Source organism: Rhinatrema bivittatum, chromosome 6 (assembly GCF_901001135.1).
Source record: "Rhinatrema bivittatum chromosome 6, aRhiBiv1.1, whole genome shotgun sequence".
Classification (NCBI taxonomy): Eukaryota; Metazoa; Chordata; class Amphibia; order Gymnophiona; family Rhinatrematidae; genus Rhinatrema; species Rhinatrema bivittatum.
In genome coordinates, this window is record NC_042620.1 from 204,729,871 (window position 1) to 204,754,890 (window position 25,020).

At 46.6% G+C, this 25,020-nt stretch overlaps 1 protein-coding gene across 9 annotated transcripts in view; it reads right to left on the reverse strand.

Annotated features, from left to right (window-relative positions):
• Positions 1–25,020, reverse strand: part of MLPH (melanophilin) — a 329,932-nt gene that overhangs the window by 222,876 nt on the left and 82,036 nt on the right. For 8 of the 9 annotated variants that reach the window (XM_029606456.1, XM_029606455.1, XM_029606454.1 and 5 more), the window contains exon 2: positions 2,899–3,035. In XM_029606456.1, coding sequence (XP_029462316.1) covers positions 2,899–3,011 — 113 coding nt within the window. In that variant the 5' untranslated portion in view covers positions 3,012–3,035. Of the gene's footprint in view, positions 1–2,898; positions 3,036–21,077; positions 21,177–25,020 lie in introns of those variants that run through there. The other variant, XM_029606452.1, reaches the window with a different exon arrangement.

Here is a 25,020-nt window from a genome sequence, read left to right on the forward strand (position 1 = left end):
GGTCTATCTATTCAGCCCAGCAATTTTTTTTTTAAGGGTTGTAATTGCCATTCTGTACAGGTTACCTCCATGCTTTCTGTTAAGCAAGGAACTGCCGCTCGATGCAGGTTATTCCATTTAACACAAATTACCCCTTTTCTTCATTTCCATCTTTTAGCCACTAGGGATCCTTGTGTAAATCCCATGCCCTGTTGAATTTCCTTACTGTTCTCGTCTTCACTTCCTCTTCCAGGATGGCATTTCTTGCATCCACCATCTTCTCTATGAATAAATATTTCCTGATGTTGTTCCTTGGAGTTTCATATCATGTCCCCTAGTTCTACAAATTTCTTTCAATTGGAAAAGGTTTGTTTCTTTTGCATCATTGTTACCTTTATGGTATTTAAAAGTCTGTATCATATCTCTTCTGTCTCTCCTCTCCTCCAGAGTATACATATTCAGGTCCTTCAGTTTCATCTCATATGGCTTTTGATACAGACCCCACACCATTTTGGTTGCCTTTCTCTGGACCGCTTCCACCCTGTCTCTATTCTTTTTGAGATACTGTCTCCAGAACAATACAGTCATCAAGGTGAGGCCTGTAGACATTCTTTTTCCCGGTGGTTATGCCTTTCTCTGTGCAGCCCAGCATTCTTCTAGCCTTAGCCACCACCTTCTCATGTTGCTTCACTACCTTCAGATTGCCAGACACTATCACTCCAAGGTCTCTTTCCCTGTCCTGTGCACATCAGTGTTTCACCACGTATCACATAAAGGAGCTGTATGTGATAGGAGGTGAAAGACTGATGTTCATAGGACTGGGAAAGAGACCTTGGAGTGATAAGTGATTTCTGCTGCCAAATCTTTGACCACTTTTCAAATTTTCTAAGTTTGCTTCTCATTCTCTACTACTTAAGGTGTACTTGGACCAGTGCTTTTCAATATATATATAAATGATCTGGAAAGGAATACGACGAGTGAGGTTATCAAATTTGCAGATGATACAAAATTATTCAGAGTAGTTAAATCACAAGCGGATTGTGATACATTACAGGAGGACATTGCAAGACTGGAAGATCGGGCATCCAAATGGCAGATGAAATTTAATGTGGACAAGTGCAAGGTGTTGCATATAGGGAAAAATAACCCTTGCTGTAGTTACACGATGTTAGGTTCCATATTAGGAGCTACCACCCAGGAAAAAGATCTAGGCATCATAGTGGATAATACTTTAAAATCGTTGGCTCAGTGTGCTGCAGCAGTCAAAAAAGCAAATAGAATGTTAGGAATTATTAGAAAGGGAATGGTTAATAGAACGGAAAATGTCATAATGCCTCTGTATCGCTCCATGGTGAAACCGCACCTTGAATACTGTGTACAATTCTGGTCACCGCATCTCAAAAAAGATATAATTGCGATGGAGAAGGTATAGAGAAGGGCAACCAAAATGATAAAGGGGATGGAACAGCTCCCCTATGAGGAAAGGCTGATGAGGTTAGGGCTGTTCAGCTTGGAGAAGAGACGGCTGAGGGGGGATATGATAGAGGTCTTTAAGATCATGAGAGGTCTTGAACGAGTAGATGTGACTCGGTTATTTACACTTTCGAATAATAGAAGGACTAGGGGGCCTTCCATGAAGTTAGCAAGTAACACATTTAAGACTAATCGGAGAAAATTCTTTTTCACTCAACGCACAATAAAGCTCTGGAATTTGTTGCCAGAGGAAGTGGTTAGTGCAGTTAGTGTAGCTGGGTTCAAAAAAGGTTTGGATAAGTTCTTGGAGGAGAAGTCCATTAATGGCTATTAATCAATTATACTTAGGGAATAGCTACTGCTATTAATTGCATCAGTATCATGGGTTCTTCTTAGTGTTTGGGTAATTGCCAGGTTCTTGTGGCCTGGTTTTGGCCTCTGTTGGAAACAGGATGCTGGGCTTGATGGACCCTTGGTCTGACCCAGCATGGCAATTTCTTATGTTCTTATGTCTACTCAGTTTCAGATCTTACTGTCTTCTGCAAAAAGACAAACATTTCCTTCTAACCCAGCAAGCCTATCAACAATAACACCCTTCTCACCTCTTGCAAACATACCTTAACCACGTAAACACACCCAAACCACCCACACAAACCCCCCTTACACCCTCTGTACATAGTTATTATTGTTTCTCCAAATTGCATATTCAATGTTAATTTATTTGGCTATCATCTGCTACAGAGTAGCCTGTTTCCTATGTTCTTTCAAGCTTCTTTCTCACAGTTCCTGACACCCCCTCCCCATCTCCCTGTTTAATGTAACTATCTTCCCTATGTTCATTGTTTTGATGTAAATGCTCACACGTTCTGATTTAAAAATCATACTCATGAATTGCTCAGAGCTGCTACAATATTGAAGTAAAATATGATGCTAGAGAGCCAGGAGGAAAAATGCAAAAGACTGGAGAAGTCACGTAAATGAATGAATGAATGAATGAATGAATGAAAAAGTGAGGAAGAACTGGAGAGACTCAAAGGTTTCTATCTTGCAATTGGAAAGGCAGCTCTACATGTTTGAGAAAAATAAAACAACAGTGTTCTGCCCTCTTCTGCAAAATCTTTGTTCCAATACCAGCAACATATTACAAAGTGTGCAACAAAATATCTTTTAAAAGTTGGCTACTCTATGTGGGAAAAGATTTACAGGGCAGGGGATGCATTAAAGACTGCAATACATATCCCGTCATTGTTTCCAAACCAGATTTTAAACACAGTTGTTTCGTTCTGTGCATTCTATCTCTTACTGATGTAATGTCTAAAGTGCGGTGCTGAAGTAAAGGTATATACAGTATAATAAAGTATCTGGAACTTCTTTTCAATTTGCTTTCAAGCATCTGGCCTCTGTCATTTACCTCCCTGGAGTGATGAATATAGTGCATGCACTTACTCTAATCTGTCTTCTTCTTTCTTCCGTAGATCAAAGTCTCGTTGAACAACTGTCAAGACATGTTGGGCCTCTTCCTCTGTCAGCTTGGAAAGGTCCAATTTTCTCCCCATCATACTCAACAGTTACGTTTGCAGGATCTAAGTAAAACACATAACACAAATAGATAACCTAACAACAATGACAAATACAAGCGCAGAAAGTGTTGAAGGAAGTCGCTCAGAGGCTTTGAAATAGATATACAGTCTTTTACCTTTATGCCTAGGAGATTGGCACAATGATACAGAGCCCTTCATTTCCAGGACTGGATGACTCAGACTGAAACACATGTAGAAAGAATTTCTGTTCTGGGACTGCATGAATCAGGTAATAAGAACATGGATGTAGAGCCTTTATGGCCTGCTTTTTACTCATATAAATAAAAAAGAAGCATAACAAGGGGCAAAGAATCTACAGGGCGTGACAAAAAATGCCCAATGTCAACGGGTGACAAATGTTCCCTCCAAGGAACACACCAAGGAGGTATTTGCAAATGCTTTTTCATGTGAGGAACAATTTTTTAAACCCACAAATTTTGAGTGCGAGTATTAGTGCTGTATTTCTGTATATAGCACAAAGAAACATGTATGTGAGCAACCATGTAAAACTTGTGAGAGATGCTCCAAAATGTATGAGCAATCGCTCATGCGCTCAGCTTAAGGGGAACTATGGTGACAACACAGCTTATATGTAGTAGGTGCACATGGAAAACATTTTTGGTTTGGTTTCCTGATTCATTTGGTTCAGATCACAAACTTTTTTTTCATTCAGGTCATTACTTTTGTTTCCATTAATGTCAATGAGGAAAGAAATGTGGCCTATTTTCAACTCATAACATTGGGGATTTTCATCCAAGTTTTACGAACCTTGCTGGCAGGCATCAGCAGCAAAGACAAGAGTACCCCCAAGACTCCAAGAGTGACATGAGAAAATCCTTGCACCAAAAAAGAGGCAAAGGGCCTAACAGTGGCATGAACAGCTCAAGCCTCCGTGAGAATGGCAAAGTGGCACAAATACAGGCATAAACACCCCAAAGCACCAAAAGAGGGGCAAAAGGGCACCAACAGTGGCATCAACATCTCAGTGTATAGAGTAAGGGATTTGGCAGCACGCACGGTGGCAGGAAGACCCCACTGCATAGAGTGAGGGGGGTGGGCTATGCAAAAATGTGCAGAGTTTTATAAAATCAAAGCCATGGATGTTTCTGATGGAAAAATTGTCCAAAGAAAAAACAAATAATATTTCTAGGGGGGGGGGGGGGCAATAATCAAAGCAAAAATACCAGCATACTTTTCTTTGGTTATTGGTGCAAACCGAATGAGTTAACCACAGGGTTTGCACCAACAACGACAGTTTTGATTATGCAGCAATAATTTATCATCATATGTTCCAATGATTTTTAGTTTTAAAAGTCAAGTACTACAAAACTGATAACATGATTTTTCATTTTAAAAGTGCAAAGTGCTACAAAGAAATCAATAAAATACATATATTTGTGCATTTCATTGACCACCGAAGTGAAACTTGCTGGAACTAATAACCAGGCATTTTCTTTTATTGCCTCATACTTACAGAATTCTGTGATAGAGGCGATTATAGTCTCTATAGGAACCTAACAAAGAGCATTTTCTTCACAACTGCCTTTGCTTAGACGCTCTCTGTTATTTAGTTATGCTAACCTGTTACTTGTTTCCTTTTATCAATTTTAGTTACTTGCTAATTGGCCATTTCATTGCATTTATTTGATTAATTTCTATACCTGCAGCAATTCTGCACCTCCATAGTCGCTGCAGGGGGTCCTAAGGATGCCCATATCCCTGTCTCCATCAAGAGTGATAATGGAACCACATGGGAGGGATACTGGTTGCTTCTGACCCGCCTAAGTTGACTTTACCTGAGGATGAATCTTGCCCTTTTTTAAGCCCATTTGTGCACATCTCTTTGCAGCCAGAAGACTAGGCACTTCTTGCTACCTCTCCCACAGCCAGTAGTGGACTACTGAGTTTGCCCAGTTACCATCTTATAGAAACATAGAAATGACAGCAGAAGACGACCAAATGGCCCATCCAGTCTGCCCAGCAAGCTTCACACTTTTTTTTTCTCATACTTATCTGTTTCTCTTGGCTCTTAGTAACCTTTTGGTTCTATTTCCCTTCCACCCCCACCATTAATGTAGAGAGCAGTGTTGGAACTGCATCTAAGTGAAAATATCTAGCTTAATTAGTTAGGGGTAGTAACCGCCGCAATAAGCAAGCTACACCCATGCATATTTGTTTACCCAGACTATGTAATTCAGTCCTTGTTGGTTGTTGTCTGCATATAGATCCACTTTTCTTCATTCCCCCCTGCCGTTGAAGCAGAGAGCTATGCTGGATATGCGTGAAGTATCGGTCTTTCTCCCCTGCCGTTGAAGCAGAGAGCTATGCTGGATATGCGTGAAGTATCGGTCTTTCTCCCCTGCCATTGAAGCAGAGAGCTATGCTGGATATGCGTGAAGTATCGGTCTTTCTCCCCTGCCGTTGAAGCAGAGAGCTATGCTGGATATGCGTGAAGTATCGGTCTTTCTCCCCTGTCGTTGAAGCAGAGAGCTATGCTGGATATGCGTGAAGTATCGGTCTTTCTCCCCTGCCGTTGAAGCAGAGAGCTATGCTGGATATGCATTGAAAGTGAAATATCAGGCTTATTTGGTTTAGGGTAGTAACTGCCATAACAAGCAAGCTACTCCCTGCTTTTTTGCGAATGCAAATCCTTTTTTCCACATTTCCTCTTGCCGTTGAAGCTTAGACCAATGTTGGAGTTGCATTCACCGTGTGTATGTTTATTGAATAAGGGTATTATCTCCAGGTAGTAGCCGTCATTCCTGTGAGCCACCCACTCTTCATTCACGTCCTCTAGACTTTATGGATCCACAGTGTTTATCCCACACCCATTTGAAGTCCTTCACAGTTCTGGTCTTTACCACTTCCTCCGGAAGGGCAGTCCAGACATCCACCACCCTCTCCATGAAGAAATACTTCCTGACATTGGTTCTGAGTCTTCCTCCCTGGAGCTTCAAATCGTGACCTCTGGTTCTGTTGATTTTTTTCCGACGGAAAAGGTTTGTCATTGTCTTTGGATCATTAAAACCCTTCAAGTATCTGAAAGTCTGTATCATATCACCTCTGCTCCTCCTTTCCTCCAGGGTGTACATATTTAGATTCTTCAATCTCTCCTCATAAGTCATTTGATGAAGACTCTCCACCTTTTTGGTCACCCTTCTCTGCACCGCCTCCATCTTGTCTCTGTCTCTTTGGAGATATGGTCTCCAGAACTGAACACAGTACTCCAGGTGAGGCCTCACCAAGGACCTGTACAAGGGGATAATCACTTCCCTTTTCTTACTCGATATTCCTCTCTCTATGCAGCCCAGCATTCTTCTGGCTTTAGCTATCGTCTTGTCACATTGTTTCGCCGACTTCAGATCATTAGACACTATCACCCAAGGTCTCTCTCCTGCTCCGTGCACATCAGCCTTTCTCCCCCCATCGAATACAGTTCATTCAGATTTCCACTCCCCATATGCATGACTCTGCACTTCTTGGCATTGAATCTCAGCTGCCATATCTTCAACCACTCTTCCAGCTTCCTTAAATCCCGTCTCATTCCCTCCACTCCTTCTGGCATGTCCACTCTGTTGCAGATCTTAATGTCATCCGCAAAAAGACAAACCTTACCTTCTATCCCGTCCGCAATGTCGCTCACAACGATATTGGACAGGACCGGTCCCAACACCGATCCTTGTGGTACACCGCTTAAAACTGCTCTTACTTGATTCAAACTAAAAAAGGTGGAGTGGTAGCCACCAGAAAAATATTAAACCTAACACTTTCCCCTACTTGAAAACCAGAAAGAATAGAAACCATCCTTCATCAGGCTGATATCCCCCCTCCCCCAAAGGGGGGTATCTCTTAGTATACCAACCACTATCAAGCAACAATGAAACCCTAGATGCCCTCCTACAAACAATTTCTAAAGCCATTCTGGACCACCCTAGGACCATGGCCCTGGGTGACTTCAACATCCACAGAAATTCTTAACCTCATTAGAATCTCTGGGCTTAATCTAGTTAATCAGTGAATCAACCCATATGGCAGGCCACATTCTTGACCTGATATTTGCCCCACCACAACTACTATTTGACTATTCACTAGAGAAAGAACTGATTGTTCAACTCTCCTGGTCTGACCACTTGGTACTTTTTAACATATGTCCACCCTGAACACAGAAATCCAGTCAAGAAAATATCACAAAACATCAGCATCACACTTTAACCCAGAGCCTGTCCTACTCACCCTGCAATGTACAAATGAGAGCACCCCATCTACTACTACCCTGGTAAAAAACTGGAACATTGACAAGATTGCACCATAGAAAGCAATCACCCAAAAAATATTCAAAACCAATCCTCTGGTTCACACAGGATGTGATGGATAAGAACATAAGAACATAAGAAAATGCCATACTGGGTCAGACCAAGGGTCCATCAAGCCCAGCATCCTGTTTCCAACAGTGGCCAATCCAGGCCATAAGAACCTGGCAAGTACCCAAGAACTAAGTCTATTCCATGTAACCATTGCTAATGGCAGTGGCTATTCTCTAAGTGAACTTAATAGCAGGTAATGGACTTCTCCTCCAAGAACTTATCCAATCCTTTTTTAAACACAGCTATACTAACTGCACGAACCACATTCTCTGGCAACAAATTCCAGAGTTTAATTGTGCGTTGAGTAAAAAAGAACTTTCTCCGATTAGTTTTAAATGTGCCCCATGCTAACTTCATGGAGTGTCCCCTAGTCTTTCTACTATCCGAAAGAGTAAATAACCGATTCACATCTACCCGTTCTAGACCTCTCATGATTTTAAACACCTCTATCATATCCAGGGAGAACCTGGAAGAGAACCTGAAGAGAAATGGCAAGAGAACCTGGAAGAGAACCTGGAAGAGAATCTGAAGAGAAATGGCAGACACTGAAATCTTAATCCAACAGGAATGACTGCCGGAATAACTGCAGAAGACATCAGACGGCTTCCCACAAGACTGTCACTGATGTTAAAAAGAGCCTACTATGCATGAACAATCAATCAAGCAGAATATTCACAGAGAACTATTCTGGAGCAATAGCAAACTCCGTGTCTCCTCCTCTCTTATACTCTCCTTTCTCACAACTGAGTCCCATTGCAAGACGTTAGCCACATTTTTTATGGATAAAATCATACATATATCCAGACTGAACTGAATAAAACACCAATAAAACACCAATAGCAAAACAGACTGCACCATCACACTCCTTGACCATTTTCTTCCCACTATCACAGGATGACATTGAATTCCTGCCCACCAATCTCAGACCAACCACTTGCTTAGATGATCCCTGCCCCTTCTGGCTAATCAAGTAAGCAAAAAAGGACTACTGTTCAACATCCAGACCATAACTAATACTTCACTAGCGGAAGCCTACCCTCTTAGCTGCCCTAAAAAGAGCAAGCATGAGAGCCATGCTGAAGAAGACTAATCTTGACCCCAATGACCTTCCCGGTCTCAAACATCCCATTCCTAAGTAAAATCATCAAAAAAGTGATACTGTTCCAACTATAAGATCACCTGTGCACTTCAAATGCCCTGGCCACTTTTGATTCAGGTTTCAAACCACACTATAGCAGGGGTAGGCAAACATTTTTTTTTTTAAAGAGGACCACATTACTGGCACTAATCAGAGCTGAGGGCCGAGTTCCCCTTAGAGGTCCATGAGCGGGAAGGAAGGGCAGTTACATTTGCAATTATACCCCACAGTTAGAGGACCAAAGCAGCCACCATACCAATAAAAATAATAATTCTAATAATAATAAAATTAACAAATAGAACATCATCAAATAGTTAAGAAATCATATAAAAATATTTCAAACATCCATAAAATATTTCAAAACAGACACATCAAATATGCAATAATTAAAACTTGTAAGGGTTTTTAGAAATTCCCTGCTCTCCATACTTGGGAACTTATGATTTCCAGATGCCCCAAGATTGTCATGCATTAGCAGGCAGAGAGGAAGGGGTTAGGGATTGTTGCACACTCATACGCTCTCTTTCTCTCATTCATCTATAAACACACAAACATGCAATCACTCTCACTGGCTCCCTCAGATACACACACACATGCACTGATTCATACATACAGCACAGGCAAGCTCCTATTCATTCTCATACACACACACCCAGGCAAGCTCGCATTCATTGTCTCATACACACACAGACATACAGACCTCCAGGCAGGCTCCTATTCATTCTTAGATACACATAGTCCCCCCAGGCAGGGACCCATTCATTCTTACACACACACACACACACACACACACACACACACAAACAACCTAGGTTGTGTAAAGAGATTAGCCAATTCTAGCACTGAAGGCAGTTTAGCGAGAGGCACGAAGTGAGCCATTCATTTTCACACCCATTCATTTTCACACACACACAGACCCCCAAGGTAGGCACATATTCATTTTTACACACAAACACACATTGTTACGGTCGTGGACCCTTGGGCCGGCTGAGACTGCAGGTGTTGCACTGTGGGGGCCCACAGTGAGCGTTGCAGCCGTGAGGCGGCGCTGAAGAGAGGCTCCGAAGAAGGTTTCACCACTGGAAGCCTGAGGTCCCCCCAGGAGGAGTCCGTAGGGACCCGGACCTCTTGGACTTAGGTGGGACCCTATGCGACCAAGGATCCAGGAAGCGGCCAAAGAGATGGTTGATAAGGACGGCAGGGCCCAGGAGGCTGGAAGAGTCTTCACCCTTGGAAGCCCGCGGCTCCCCCATGAGGAGCCCATGAGAGTCCGAGCCACTGGGACTTAGGAGAATCCTCTGGGCCAGCAAGAACTGGATACCTGTGGAGACGGAGGAAGCTGAAGTCAGAGTCCAAGAATAGAGATGTGAATCGTGTCCTCGATCGTCTTAACGATCGATTTCGGCTGGGAGGGGGAGGGAATCGTATTGTTGCCGTTTGGGGGGGTAAAATATCGTGAAAAATCGTAAAATCGTGAGCCGGCACATTAAAACCCCCTAAAACCCACCCCCGACCCTTTAAATTAAATCCCCCACCCTCCCGAACCCCCCCCAAATGACTTAAATAACCTGGGTGTCCAGCGGCGGTCCGGAACGGCAGCGGTCCGGAACGGGCTCCTGCTATTGAATCTTGTCTTCAGCCGGCGCCATTTTCCAAAATGGCACCGAAAAATGGCGGCGGCCATAGACCAACACGATTCCACGGCAGGAGGTCCTTCCGGACCCCCGCTGGACTTTTGGCAAGTCTTGTGGGGGTCAGGAGGCCTCCCCCCAAGCTGGCCAAAAGTTCCTGGAGGTCCAGCGGGGGTCAGGGAGCGATTTCCCGCCGCGAACCGTTTTCCGTACGGAAAATGTCGCCGGCAGGAGATCGACTGCAGGAGGTCGTTCAGCGAGGCGCCGGAACCCTCGCTGAACGACCTCCTGCAGTCGATCTCCTGCCGGCGCCATTTTCCGTACGGAAAACGATTCGCGGCGGGAAATCGCTCCCTGACCCCCGCTGGACCTCCAGGAACTTTTGGCCAGCTTGGGGGGGGCCTCCTGACCCCCACAAGACTTGCCAAAAGTCCAGCGGGGGTCCGGAAGGACCTCCTGCCGTGGAATCGTGTTGGTCTATGGCCGCTGCCATTTTTCGGCGCCATTTTGGAAAATGGCGCCGGCTGAAGACAACAAGATTCAATAGCAGGAGCCCGTTCCGGACCGCTGCCGTTCCGGACCGCCGCTGGACACCCAGGTTATTTAAGTCATTTGGGGGGGGTTCGGGAGGGTGGGGGATTTAATTTAAAGGGTCGGGGGTGGGTTTTAGGGGGTTTTAGTGTGCCGGCTCACGATTCTAACGATTTATAACGATAAATCGTTAGAATCTCTATTGTATTGTGTTCCATAACGGTTTAAGACGATATTAAAATTATCGGACGATAATTTTAATCGTCGAAAAACGATTCACATCCCTATCCAAGAACGAAGCCGGGTCAGAAGCCAGAGGTCTGAAGCCAAAGCCAGGGATGGAAGCTGGAATCAGAGTCGTTGGGCGGAGCTGGGTCAGAAGCCAGAAGTCAGAAGTCCGAAACCAAAACCAGGGGCGGAAGCTGAAGACGGAGTCAATGGATGAAGCCGGGTCAGAAGCCAGAAGTCAGAAGAGATGATCCAAGATCCAAAGCAGCAACTAGAAACTCAGGAACTGAGTGAACCTCGTTGCAAGGCCCCATCCTAGTCAAGCTGCAGGGTTTAAATACCCTGCAGCGTCTGACATCATCCGGGGTGTCCACTTCGTTTTTCGCGCGCTGGCCCCTTTAAAGTTCCCTCTCCCGGGCGCGAGCACCTAGGGGGCGGGACCAAGCACATCGGGTTGGCGGCATCTCCCTCGCGCAGGGAGAGCCGCAGCAGGGCGCTGGTCAGGCCTACTTGGCTGAAGAGCAGTCCGTGCGGGCCGGGCCGGCCCCAAGGTAGGAGGAGGGACCGGGGCACGGCCCGGTTCCGTAACAGTACCCCCCTTCCTACGCCCCCTTCCCGGGGGTCTGGGCTTAGCAGGATGAGCCAAGTGGAACTGACTGAGGAGAGGCTTGTCCAGGATATGGGAGGAAGGTTCCCAGGAATTCTCCTCAGGGCCGTACCCTTCCCACGAGAGGAGGTGTTCCCACCGGCGACGGTGAAGCCGAACGTCCAGAACATCCTTCACCATATAGGTGACGTCTGTTTCGGCTTCAGTGGTGGTGGGTTCTGGAAGCTTGTAATGAAACATGGAGAGCACCACAGGCTTAAGCAGAGATACGTGGAACACGTTGTAGATCCTCAGGGTGGACGGCAGATGTAACTGATAGGAGACTGCCCCTACTCGCTCCACTACCGTGAATGGACCAATGTACCTGGGGGCCAGGTGCATAGAGGGAGTCCGTAAGTGGATGTTCCTGGTACTCAACCAAACCTTCTCCCCTGGAAGGAAGACCTGGGCAGGCCGCCATAACCTGTCAGTGTATCTTTTAGCCTTGGCTACCGTCAGTCGGAGTTTTTCCTGGGTGGATCTCCAGAGATTGTGCAACTGTCATGCCGTAAGTTGTACTGCGGGAGATGGTATCATCATGGGCAAAGGCAAGGGAGGCCTGGGGGTTTTCCCATAGACCACATGGAAGGGAGACAGGTCCGTCGCAGAATGTTTATGGCGGTTGTAGGAGAACTCCGCCCATGGTAACAAGGTGACCCAATCATCTTGAAGGTCTTCTACGAAAGCTCGAAGGAAGGCCTTTAGGGTACGATTCGTGCGTTCGGCTTGGCCCTTGCCTTGGGGATGAAAGGCCGTTGTCAGGTCTAGTTGTACTCCAAATTTTTTGCAAAGGGCCTTCCAATATTTCGCTGTAAACTGGGGACCACGGTCCAAGGCTATGCAAAGAGAGTCCATGTAGTCGGAAGATATGTTGTGTAAAGAGATTAGCCAATTGTAGCACTGAAGGCAGTTTAGCGAGAGGCACGAAGTGAGCCATCTTCGAGAAATGGTCGACTGTGACCCAGATCACGGTCTTCCCATCTGAAACAAGCAAATCTACAATAAAGTCTGTGGACAGATTAGTCCAGGGCTCAGTAGGAATGGGTAGCGGCTGAAGGAGCCCCCAGGGGCGACCATGCAAAGGTTTCTGCCAGGCACAGGTAGAACATGACTGAACATAGAGTTGAATGTCTTTCTTGATCTGCGGCCACCAGTAGAACTCAGTCAGAAGTTCCAACGTCCTGGCTGTTCCTGGATGCCCCGCGGTCAGGGAATTGTGGGCCCACGCTAACACTCTCCTATGTGAACGAGTGGGCACCACAGTCTTATCCGCGGGGGCCACCTCAGACGCGGCTAGAAGAACTTTGGCCGGGTCCAGAATGTATTGAGGCGGGTTGATGGTGTCTTCTGTCTCCGTCATGCGGGAGAGCGCATCCGCTCGGACGTTCTTAGATGCCAGTCGGTAACGGAGGGAAAAATTGAATCGGCTGATAAAGAATGACCAGCACGCCTACCGTGGATTAAGGCGCTGGGGGCGGCACAGATACTCCAAGTTCTTATGTCTGTGTAAACGACTACTGGGTATTGGGCCCCCTCCAACCATTGGCACCATCCTCGAATGCTAGTTTGATGGGCAGTAGCTCTTTATCCCCTATGCCGTAGTTCCTCTCTGTGGGCGAGAATTTGCGTGAATAGTAGGAGCATGGCAGGGATTTGCCTCCATTGGACAATTGGTTTAGAACGGCCCCCAACAGCCATGTCGGAGGCGTCGACTTCCACGATGAACTGGTGTTGAGGGTCTAGGTGCCGGAGGCATGTGTCCTGGAGGAAAGCGTTCTTCAATTCCTGAAAGGCTCGTAGGGCCGTCGCCGGCCAGTTCCTAGCGTTGGCCCCCCTTTCTGGTGAGGGTCGACAGCGGGGCCACCATCTGGGAATATTGTGGGATGAATTGCCGATAAAAATTGGCAAACCTGAGGAACCACTGAAGTGCTTTGACTCCCACAGGTTGAGGCCAACCTTTGATGGCCGCGACCTTCTCTGGATCCATATGGAACCCTGTGGAGGATACAATATAGCCAAGAAAGGGCAGTGATTCTTGCTCAAATTAGCATTTCTCAAATTTTGCATAAAGTCGATTATCTCGCAGTTTCTGTAGCACTTGATGAACATCATGGCGGTGTGTCTCCAAGTCCCTGGAATATATTAATACATCGTCAAGGTAGACAATTATGGAGGTATGTAGCATTTCCCTTAGAACCTCGTTCATGAGGTTCTGAAAAACTGCCGGGGCATTGCAGAGACTGAAGGGCATGACCTGGTATTCGTAGTGGCCATCCCTTGTGTTAAATGCGGTTTTCCATTCGTCACCTGGCCGAATCCTCACCAGGTTATACGCCCCGCGGAGATCTAATTTCGTGAACACCTTGGCCCCCTGAAGTCTGCCCAGGAGTTCCGGAATCAAGGGCAAAGGGTACCGGTCATGCCGGGTAATGCTGTTCAGGCCAGGGTAATCTATGCAGGGACGGAGGGACCCGTCCTTCTTAGCTACAAAGAAGAACCCCGCTCCAGCCGGGGATTTGGATGGTTGAATGATCCCTTGGTCCAGGTTCTTCTGGATGTATGCAGACATGGCCTATGTCTCGGGGAGTGACAACGGGTACACTCGTCCTCGTGGCAGCGTGGTACGGGAAGCAAGTTGATCGCACAGTTGAAAGGGCGGTGCTCCGGGAGGATCTCAGCTTTCTCCTTGGAGAAGACATCGAGGTAGTCTTGATAGTGGGCGGCAGTGCCAACGAAGTCGTCAGGAGAGGTATCGGTGGTTGAGGAACATCTGTCAAACAGGAGTCGAAGCACGAGGACCCCCAGGATGCCACCTGGAGGGTATCCCAACAGATTACGGGAGAGTGCTTCCGCAGCCAGGGAAGCCCCAGGATGACCGGATGCATGGACGTTTCCAGGATGAGGAACGAAATTTTCTCCACATTCAGGATACCAGTGCGTAGCGTGAGAGGCTTGGTAAGAGTAGAGATGGTACCTGGAAGGAGTCTCCCCTGAATGGAAGACACACAGAGGCAGATTTTATAAATTTGCGCGAGCGCGTACTTTTGTTCGCGCACCAGGCGCGAACAAAAGTACGCTGGATTTTATAAGATACGCGCGTAGCCACGCGTATCTTATAAAATCCGGGGTCAGCGCGCGCAAGGGGGTGCACATTTGTGCAACCTGCGCGCGACGAGCCCGGCGCGCGCTGCCTGTTCCCTCCGAGGCCGCTCCGAAATCGGAGCGGCCTCGGAGGGAATTTTCTTTCCACCCCCCCCACACCTTCCCCTCCCTTCCCCTACCTAGCCCACCCCCCCAGCCCTATCTAAACCCCCCCTACCTTTTGTTGGCAGATTTACACCTGCTGAAAGCAGACTTAAATCTGCGTGCACCAGCGGGCTGCTGGCGCGCCATCACCCAACCCGGGGGCTGGTCCGGAGGCCTCGACCACGCCCCCGGGCCAGCACCACGCCCCCGGTCCCGCCCCTCCCCCTGACCCCAGACACGCCCCCTCCCCGCCCCTTTTACGAAGCCCCGGGACTTACTCGCTTCCCAGGGCTGTGCGCGCGCCGGCGCGCAAGGGCCCTGCACGCGTAAATCCGGCCGGATTTACGCGAGCAGGGTATTTAAAATCCGGCCCACAGAGGGAGGGTCTTTGGGGCTGGACCCCAATCCAGAGTTGTTGGACTAAGTCCTTGAGGATGAAGTTTCCCCCGGCTCCGGAGTCAACCAGGGCTAGTGTATCTAACTCCCCTTCAGGAAGAAGTAAGTCACTGGGACAGTACACAGTGAGGCAGAAGTGGTGTGACCTAGGGTTAGCTCCCTGACTGTCCCTAGGTCCAGGCATTTCCTGGACACTCGCCACAGCGGGCAAGGAAATGCCCCTTGCCAGCACAGTACAGGCACAGACCCTGGGACCGTCGTCTTCTCCTCTCTTCTTGAGAAATGGGGCCCCGACCCACCTGCATGGGTTCTGCATCTTGAACCCCCAGAGAGGCAGAAGGGGAGTGCCCATTCCGGGAAGGTGTGGTTCCAAAGTTCCCGGGTCTCTGAGCAGGCTTCCTCTCCCAGAACCGGCGATGGATACGGCGACCCATCAGATCGATGAGATCATGCAAGTTGTCCGGGAGATCCCTGGCCGCCAGCTCATCCTGAAGTTGAGGGGAGAGGCCCTCCAGAAATATGCCGTGCAGGCTGTCACTCCCCAGTTCAACTCGGCAGCTAGGGTCTGAAACTCTACCGCGTACTCAGAGAGAGGACGGTTGCCCTGGCGTAGCTGCAATAATTCCAAAAGCAGCAGTGGGCCTGCGAGAGGGTTCATTGAAGATCCGTCAGAAGGAGGTGAAGAATTGTACCAGGTTGGCTAGACGGGAGTCCTGATGCTCTCACAGCAAAGAGGCCCATGCCAGCAGTCTCCCATCCAACAGGGAGATAATGTAGCTCGTTTTGATCCGGTCCGTGGGAAACTGAGCAGGTAGTAGATTGAAGTGAATGTAACATTGATTCAAGAATACTCGACATAACCTCGCTTCCCCTGAATACCGCAAGGGTGCTGGCACCTGTATGGGCGTGGCTGGTCTGGTATTGGTCACAACTCCAGGTAGCGGGGAACTGGAAGCAGCGGCTCCGTCGATGCGGTCGGCTAACCTCTGCACGGTGGCCATTAGTGAATCGAAGCAAGTTTGTTGCTGTTGCAACCTCTGTACAATACCCAGGATGGCTTTCAAGCCCGCAAAATCCGCCGTCCATGGCCTTGCAAACTGTTACGGTCATAGACCCTTGGGCCGGCTGAGAGTGCAAGTGTTGCACTGTGGGGGCCCACAGTGAGCGTTGCCGCCGGGAGGCAGCGTTGAGGAGAGGTTCCGAAGAAGGCTTCACCACTGGAAGTCCGAGGTCCCCCCAGGTGGAGCCCATAGGGACCCATACCTCTTGGACTTAGGTGGGACCCTATGCGACCAAGGATCCAGGAAGCGGCCGAAGAGATGGTTGATGAGGACAGCAGGCCCCAGGAGGCTGGAAGAGTCTTCACCCTCGGAAGCCCGGGGCTCCCCCAGGAGGAGCCCATGAGAGTCCGAGCTGCTGGGACTTAGAATCCTCTGGGCCAGCAAGAACCGGATACATGTGGAGACGGAGGAAGCTGAAGTCAGAGTCCAAGAACGAAGCCGGGTCAGAAGCCAGAGGTCTGAAGCCAAAGCCAGGGATGGAAGCTAGAATCAGAGTCGTTGAGCTGAGCCGGGTCAGAAGCCAGAAGTCCGAAACCAAAACCAGGGGCAGAAGCTGAAGATGGAGTCAATGGACGAAGCTTGGTCAGAAGCCAGAAGTCAGAAGAGATGATCCAAGATCCAAAGCAGCAACTAGAAACTCAGGAACTGAGTGAACCTCGTTGCAAGGCCCCGTCCTAGTCAAGCTGCAGGGTACTCTACAGCGTATGACGTCATCTGGGGCGTCCACTTTGTTTTTCCTGCGCTGGCCCCTTTAAAGCTCCATTCCCCGGGTGCCACGCACCTAGGGGGTGGGGCCAAGCGCGTCAGGTCGGCAGCGTCTCCCTAGCGCAGGGAGAGCCTCAGCAGGATGCTGGTCGGGCCTACCCGGCCAAAGTGGAGTCTGTGCGGGCTGGGCCGGCCACGAGGTAGGAGGAGGGACCGGGGCACGGCCCGGTCCTGTAACACACACTCTCTCCCTAGGCAAGTACCTATTCAATCATACACATACCTATTCTCTCTCTCTCTCACACACACACACACACACATCAGGCAGGCATCCATTCATTCTCTCACGTGCGTGCGCACACACGGCAGCCTCCAGAGCCTTTTATTCCTCTGCCTATGCTGTCACCACCGCTGTGTGCCAGGGAGAAGCCAATCCATTGTCCAAGCCCGCTCTGCTGCTCCTCCTTTCTTCAGGTCATGCGGCATTGAAAATTCACAGGTGTAGCACTTCCTCCATGATGATTTCAAATACTGCAAAGTGCTGCCCTCATGAGCTTTTAATACCACGAGGCCTGCACAGACTACGAGACAGGGTCAGTTCACCTAGCAATGCAGATGTGCAGCTTCTGCACCACCGGGCAATGTGAAGAGACAGGCTTCTTCCTTTCTTTGCCATCAGTGGAATGGGATCCACCAGCGACCTCTTCCTTTCTTTGCCAACGGTACAATGGGGGTCCACCAGTGGCCGCATGGGCCTCTTCTCTTCACTGCCGGTGACATGGGGTCCACTGGCAGCTGCATTGGCCTCTCTGCGACTGGGCAATTTTTCTCCTCTTCCTGCCCTGCTGCTCCCTTTAAGGGGGATGTCACCTCCAGCTGCTGACATCCAGGTTGAAGTCATCAACAAAGGCCTGCTATATCAGGCCATGGTTGATGACACTAAAGGTGCCGGTGGGCTTGAGCTAATGGGGCAAACTGAGGAGGAGAAGGGCCAGAAAAACAATCTGTTGTCAGGCTGAGTTTTGCCCGTGGGCCATAGTTTGCCCACCCCTGCATTACAGCACTGAAACTACACTATTAAGCTTGGTTGACAATGCTTGACTCTGTCTCAACCAGAAAATTCAACCTTAATTGGAACTCTGAGCAGCATTCAACACAGTGGACCACAATCACTTCCTAACCCAACTGCATTACAGAGGCTGGCAGATCCCGTGCTTGCTTGGTTCTCACAATTTCTCCAAAACTGCGCTCAACTTTTTTCATGGGAGTAGCAATCTGCAAACCCCTCAAGCTTTCTTGTGGAGCACCCCAAGGTTCTATCCTATTTCCCACTCTTTTCAATATTTGCATACAACCCTTCTCTCCCTCCCCCTTTTGGGCAAACTCATCAAGGACTGCCACATTACCCAGTACTCATACACTGAAGACATTCAATTACAAATCCCAATTGACGCTAATCAGGATCAAGACATCACACACCTCAACCAGTCCTTAAAGGAAATTTCCAACTGGCTACTCCAAAACAAACTAAGTCTAAATCCTTAAAAGACAGATGTTATGATAGAGAAAACAATCCTAGTCATCCTCTCTTGAAGGTGACCCTTGGGGGAACAATGCTTACCCTCAGTTCACAAATCTGGAGTCTAGGCTTTATATTGGATAACAAACTTACCACCAAAGCCCACATCCATGCAGTAACCAACATGGCCTTCTTCCACCAACTCTGCCATCTCTGCCCATTACTGGAGGGCATGGCCTTTGTAAGTGCTATTTAGGCCACTATTATCTCTCACCTGGAATACTGTAATTCATTGTATATAGGAATCTACAAAATCATAAATTGCTGCTTACAACTTTTACAAAGTGCTGCAGCTTGCATTATAATAATTGCATATAAATTGGACCTAATAACTCCTGAAAAGTTTACACTACATACCAACACTAATGCAAGGGTGGCCAACGCCAGTCCTCGAGAGCCACAAACATGCCAGGTTTTCAGGATATCCACAATGAATAGGCATGAGATGGATTTGCATTCAATGGAGGCAGTGCATGCAAATCTATCTCAAGCCTATTCATTGTGGATATCCTGAAAACCTGGCATGTTTGTGGCTCTCAATGACTGGAGTTGGCCACCCCTGTTCTAATATATCAAATTTAAGATCCCTTTCCTGGCTATATCCCCAACCTGGCTCAGAAACTCCCTCACTACTCTAAACACTTCCATGTGCTATGCTCACTATCTCACGCCCGCCTTGTGATTCCATACCCAAGAACAACTGTATGTACCTTTCATCAGGCTTGCCTCAGACCTCCTAACCTTTAGAAAAATGGTAAAAGCCTAATTTTTTTCAAGCAGCATTTGGCACTAGCCAATTCTGAAACCCACAATAACCATACATAGACTTCTGACATACTCTTTCATTTTTTGACCCACTGAAACTGCTCATCTTTAACCAATAACCATATTAAGCTATTCTCTCTGTTTAGCCTTTCACATAGTCTACTAATGAGACACACCAAAATGCCCATTTTAAAATTACTATGCATTTAAATTCCAATGCATTTGATACTTGCTTTTTGACATGCTGCATTTAAATCTTGATTGCAACTCACTTTGAAGTCTTTTGTTGGAAAAGCATCTCATAAATAAATAATGATGATGATACATTGATTTTAACTTACTATGGATTTAGCAATATCTCCTCAGATTAGAACGCTATGAACTGATTATGCCACAATTATGCTTATAATGGATTAAGGTTGGATGGTTTGTCCAGTCATTTTGTTTGTTGATTGTTTTGTTATTTAGATAAACTTTGATATTTATTAACTATATTTATATTTATTTATATTTTTTATTCCTATGTCACTGTGAGCACTCTGAATTAGCAATTAATCAAATTAGAATTATAAATAACTAGAAAAATTCATGAAAAATTCCAAATCTAATTGCAGACAAAGAGTTCACTAAAAATGCCTATAAACAAAATCAAAACCTGGTAATGCCATCAACAAAGGACCTTTATTTTTAAATGTGTTTTGTGCTTTATGAACATTTTCTGCCTGTATGGTTTAATCTATATTGGCAAAACAGAGAAAGTAATGATTAAGACATTTGGAACATTGCAGTTGCATCAAGATGAATTAGACTGAATCTCCACTTGTCCCTCTTTGTTTGGAATATCATACGTTTGAGGACCTACATTGTTTTGCACTTGAACAAGTACTACTCACCGGGTTAGAGGCAGGGCTGGATTTAATATATATTTGGCACCCGTAGGCAGAACTGCAGAATGGGGGAGAGAAGGGTTCCCTGGAGACTGGATGGGGTGGGAGGAAGAGGAGGCCATTGCAGCACTGAAATGGAGCCAACATACAGAATGTGGGAGCAGGCTCCTCTTGGGTGCAGGGTATTTGGCACTTTCTAAAGTTTGCACCCTAGACAGTTCCCTATGTTGCCTAAGCCTAAATCTGGGTCTTGTTAGAACAGACAGAGTCTTATCTATGAAGGAACAATCGTGCTTTCATAAATCAAACACTCTTTCTATACAGTTTGAATTCTGATATTAAGTGAGATGTTTTATTATTAAGATTTTGTGGTTTGCTGCATTTATTTCATGCTAACATATTTTTTTACGTGATTTTGAATTTTGAAAGCTCTTGGTATGATTGTCCAATTGTCACTGATGTCTTGAGGGGGTTGACATGATATATTTTGAATTCCTATGGTATTCCTCGGTCATCTTTGAAATTACTGCTGACGCAACACAAACTTGCTTTTACTCTTTGGGGCTGCTCTGGCAGGCAATTTATGCTCATGCTTAACTCTTAATCCTGGGAGGATTATTTTTATGGGGGGGAAGATCTCACTTATGCCTAGACCATGGTGTCTTGCTTTCAATGTGTACAGACTGTAGGGACATCCCATGGGGGTGAGATGCTAAGACAAATAGTGTATTTCTTTGTAGGTAGGTGTCCTTTGTTTCAGGCATCTGAGTAGAACTCCCATGGCGATTTACTTGTATTAAGTTCACCTAGCAGCTAACTGAGAATTTTATTGGAAGGGTCCCCACATTCACAGCAAAAACAGTCCTACCTTACTCCATTTCCTTCCTGGACACCCAGCCCATCCTGGTCCCATGAGTGGAGATCAGATTGGAGTCTCCCGGCCTTGTTCCTTCAATTTTAGTTGTTACTGTGGACTTCTCTTGGGGAAAAGTCAAAGGGGAACAGGCTACATCAGTATTGCACCCTATGGGGAGGGGTGAGTCGAAAACATCCCCACAAAACAATATCCAAATACTTGATCTCTGAAAAATCTCTCGGCGACTGCTGCTTTACTATTACTGGTGCTTGCCCCATGTAGGGTACAGATTAAGGCTCACAGGTCTTTAGCCCTTGTCCTTTGTGTCCAGGGGAAACCTTCTCCAAAGGGTGCAAGGTTTAAAGAGGAGTCCCTTCTCAAAAAGTCAGGCTACATCTTGGCCATCATAAATTTCATACAGAAGATCTGTCAACCGTGCTTACCCCATCTAGAGAGTAGAGGGGCTCACAGGTCTTCAGCTCTCTGGGATGAGAGACATTTTGCCCCAAAGGGAATCAGGCAAAAATCTATCTCCCGGCAGCTAAATACAGAACAACACAATACAGGTGGCACAGAGAGGCACCTGTTAAAAATATAGGTGCCAATATTCAGCTGTGGAGTGGCTAGTTAAGGTAGCCAGATATAGCTATCCAGCTAATTTAAAGTGGATATTCAATGGTGCGGCCATGCCGCTAAATATCCCTGGCTATCTTAAAATTAGCCAGATTAGTATATCCGGCCAACTTTAGGACAGCCCTATGGCTCCAATATTCGGAGTTAGCCACTTAACTTATGCAACTAACTCTACTGCACCTGGAAACGCCTCCTGCCCATCCCTGAAATGTCCCCAACATACATATGCAGCTAGAATTTAGCCACATACAGCTTTGAATATAGCCAGGTAGCCATTTAGATGAATAACATTTTAGCTATCCATCTAAATGACTTCTGAGCATCGACCTCAAACTTCCTGATGAGGCAGAGAAGCTTCACCAGAGTATGGAAAAGCTATGTTCTCACTGCTCTGAATCTAAATCAAACTAACTCCCTCGAACACTAAAATGGCTGGGCTAAATAGGATTGGGGCATCCAATCCAGACTTTCCAAGTTGGGAGGGCTGAGAGGGCTGGAAGGCTCATGATATTAAGATTCTATACAGGGACCTAGTGACATCTAGTGGCCAACTCATGGTGGTGCCGCCACACATCATTGAATAATTTTTTTTTTAGTGCTGGATAGATGTTATGGAAGATTTCTTGGATACCGAAGCAGGCTATTATGCTGAAATGCAGCTCGGATAGGTCCTTTGTTGATGAAGTTACCAGATTTTGATTTTGTGTATGTGTTTTTGGTGAACTCTATTTGTTCGCAATAAGATTTGGACATTTTCATGAAATTTTATAAATGTTATTGATTTCTTTGTGGCACTTTGCACTTTCAAAGCAAAACATATCATATCAGTTTTGAGGCACTTGGATCTTGTTCCAAATCATTGGAACATATTACAATATCAGGGTATCTGCAGTACCTCTTGTGGAAATGCACAAGTATATAATTGTATCTAATACACATAATAATTGCATTATCATCTTTCGGAAGCAGGCATTTTCCAGTTATAAGTACAAGTAACTCTTGCAGAACTCTGCAAAAGGATTCCTACATGCATGCCTTGCAGTTTTCTCCATAGATGTGGATACAGGGAGATTCGGATGGAGGGAGGATGTGTGTATGTGTGTGAGGCAGGGGTAAGTGTATGTGTGTATGTGTATGTGGGGGAGATAGGAGAGTGGGATGTTCAGGTATATGTGTAGGGATAGGGTGTGTGTGAGAGGAATGCACTAATTCTCCTCACTCACTCTTGTATCCTCTTTACTTCCCTCTCTTCTCATACCTTTTCTGTCTCCTTCCCCTCCCTTATAAGAACATAAGAAGTGCCATGCTGGATCAGACCAAGGTCTAGCAAGCCCAGCTTCTTTTCTCCAATAGTAACCAGTCTGGGTCTCAAGTACCTGTTATATCCTCAATAGATGATCCATTTCTTATATTTCATTCCCAGGGATAAGCACCAATTTTCCCATATCTACCTAGCTAATATCTGGTTATGGACTTTTGCTTCAGGAACTTGTCCAATCCTCTTTCCAACCCCGCTAGTTTCCTTGACCATGTCCTCCAGAAGCAGATTCAATAGCTTGATTGTGTACTGAGTGAAAATCTACTTCCTGTGATTTGTTTTAAATGTGCAGGTTGCTAATTTCATGGAATGTCCTGTAGTGCTAGTGTTGTTTGAAAGGTTAAAATAACTGTTCCCTGTTTACCCCAGGGGAAGCACTAGAATGAAGCAGGATGAAGTGGCCGCCTCAGGCGTAAAAATTTTGAGGCAGCAGAAAGTGCGCCCCCAAAATACCCTTGTGGTGGCTGCCTCACTGCCTTGCTTAATGAAAGTCAATGGGTTCCCACACATCACTGACAGGATAAAGGAAGACAAACGTGATGGCAATGCACTTGATGAGGTGCTGGCAAGTTTCCCACTCCATGCTAGCAGGAAAAAGGCCCCACGTGATGCCGATGCATAAAAATGATGTGCTGGCGGGGTTCCTACTCTTTATCAACAGGAAAAAGGCCCTGCAAGATACAGGAGCATAAAATGTCGTGTTGACAGGGTTCCTACACTCCACCTGTTAGAAGATGGCCCTGCTCAATGCCGGACCAGCGTGGCCGCATTGGATGGTGACTGCCAGTTGGAGGAAGAAAAAGAGAGGAGAAGGGAAGGGAGGAAAGGCAGGGGATTTGAGTGAGAAAGTACGAGAAGGAGATGAGTGATAGAGAAGAGAGGAAAGGAGATGGGATGAAAAAGGTGTAAAGGAAGGAAAAGGGTGAGTGTGGGGTGGTGAGTCAAAAAGGAGAGCGAGTAAAGGGATTGAGTGACAGAGAGGGAATAGAAAGGGTATGAGAGAGCTGAGGGAAGGAAAAGGGAGGGGTGAGTCAAAAAGGAAGTGAGGGAGAGGCAAGAATGAGTTAAAAGGGATGGAAAGGCAGGGGGTGTGAGTGAGGAGGAAAGAGATGGAGGTGAATGACAGAGGGGAGAAAAGATGTGAAGAAAGGGGACTGAATGAGAGGGAAGGACGTGTATGGGAAGATAGGGAAAAAGAGAGGATGAGTCAAAAGGAGGGAAAGGAAGATGAGTGAGTGACAGAAAACAGAAGGGGTGTTAATGAGTGTCTAACAATCTAAAGTCGGCAAAACAATATGACAAGGCGATAACTAAAGCCAGAAGAATTCTGGGCTGCATAGAGAGAGGAATATCTAATAAGAGAAAGGAAGTGTTGATTCCCTTGTACAGGGCCTTGGTGAGGCCTCACCTGGAGTACTGTGTTCAGTTCTGGAGACCGTATCTCAAAAGGGACAGAGACAGGATGGAGGCGGTCCAGAGAAGGGCGTCCAAAAAGGTTGAAGGTCTTCATAAAATGACTTATGAGGAGAGATTGAAGAACCTAAATATGTACACCCTGGAGAAGAGGAGGAGCAGGGGGGATATGATACAGACTTTCAGATACTTGAAAGGTTTTAATGATCCATGGTCAACAACAAACCTTTTCCGTTGGAAAATAATCAGTAGAACTAGGGGTCATGATTTGAAACTCCAGGGAGGAAGACTCAGAACCAATGTCAGGAAGTATTTCTTCACGGAGAGGGTAATGGATGCCTGGGAATGCCCTTCCGGAGGAAGTGGTGAAGACTAAAACTGTGAAGGATTTCAAAGGGGGATGGGATAAACCAGTGGATCCATAAAGGCTAGAGGATGGGAATGAAGAGAAGAGCCATGGGGGTGGCCTGCTGGAATGGAGGCTACTACCTGGTGATTACTACCCTTACTTAATAAGACTTTGCATGGTTAATGCAACTCCCACATTGCTCTCTGCTTCAACGGCAAGGGGAAATGTGGAAAAGAAGATTT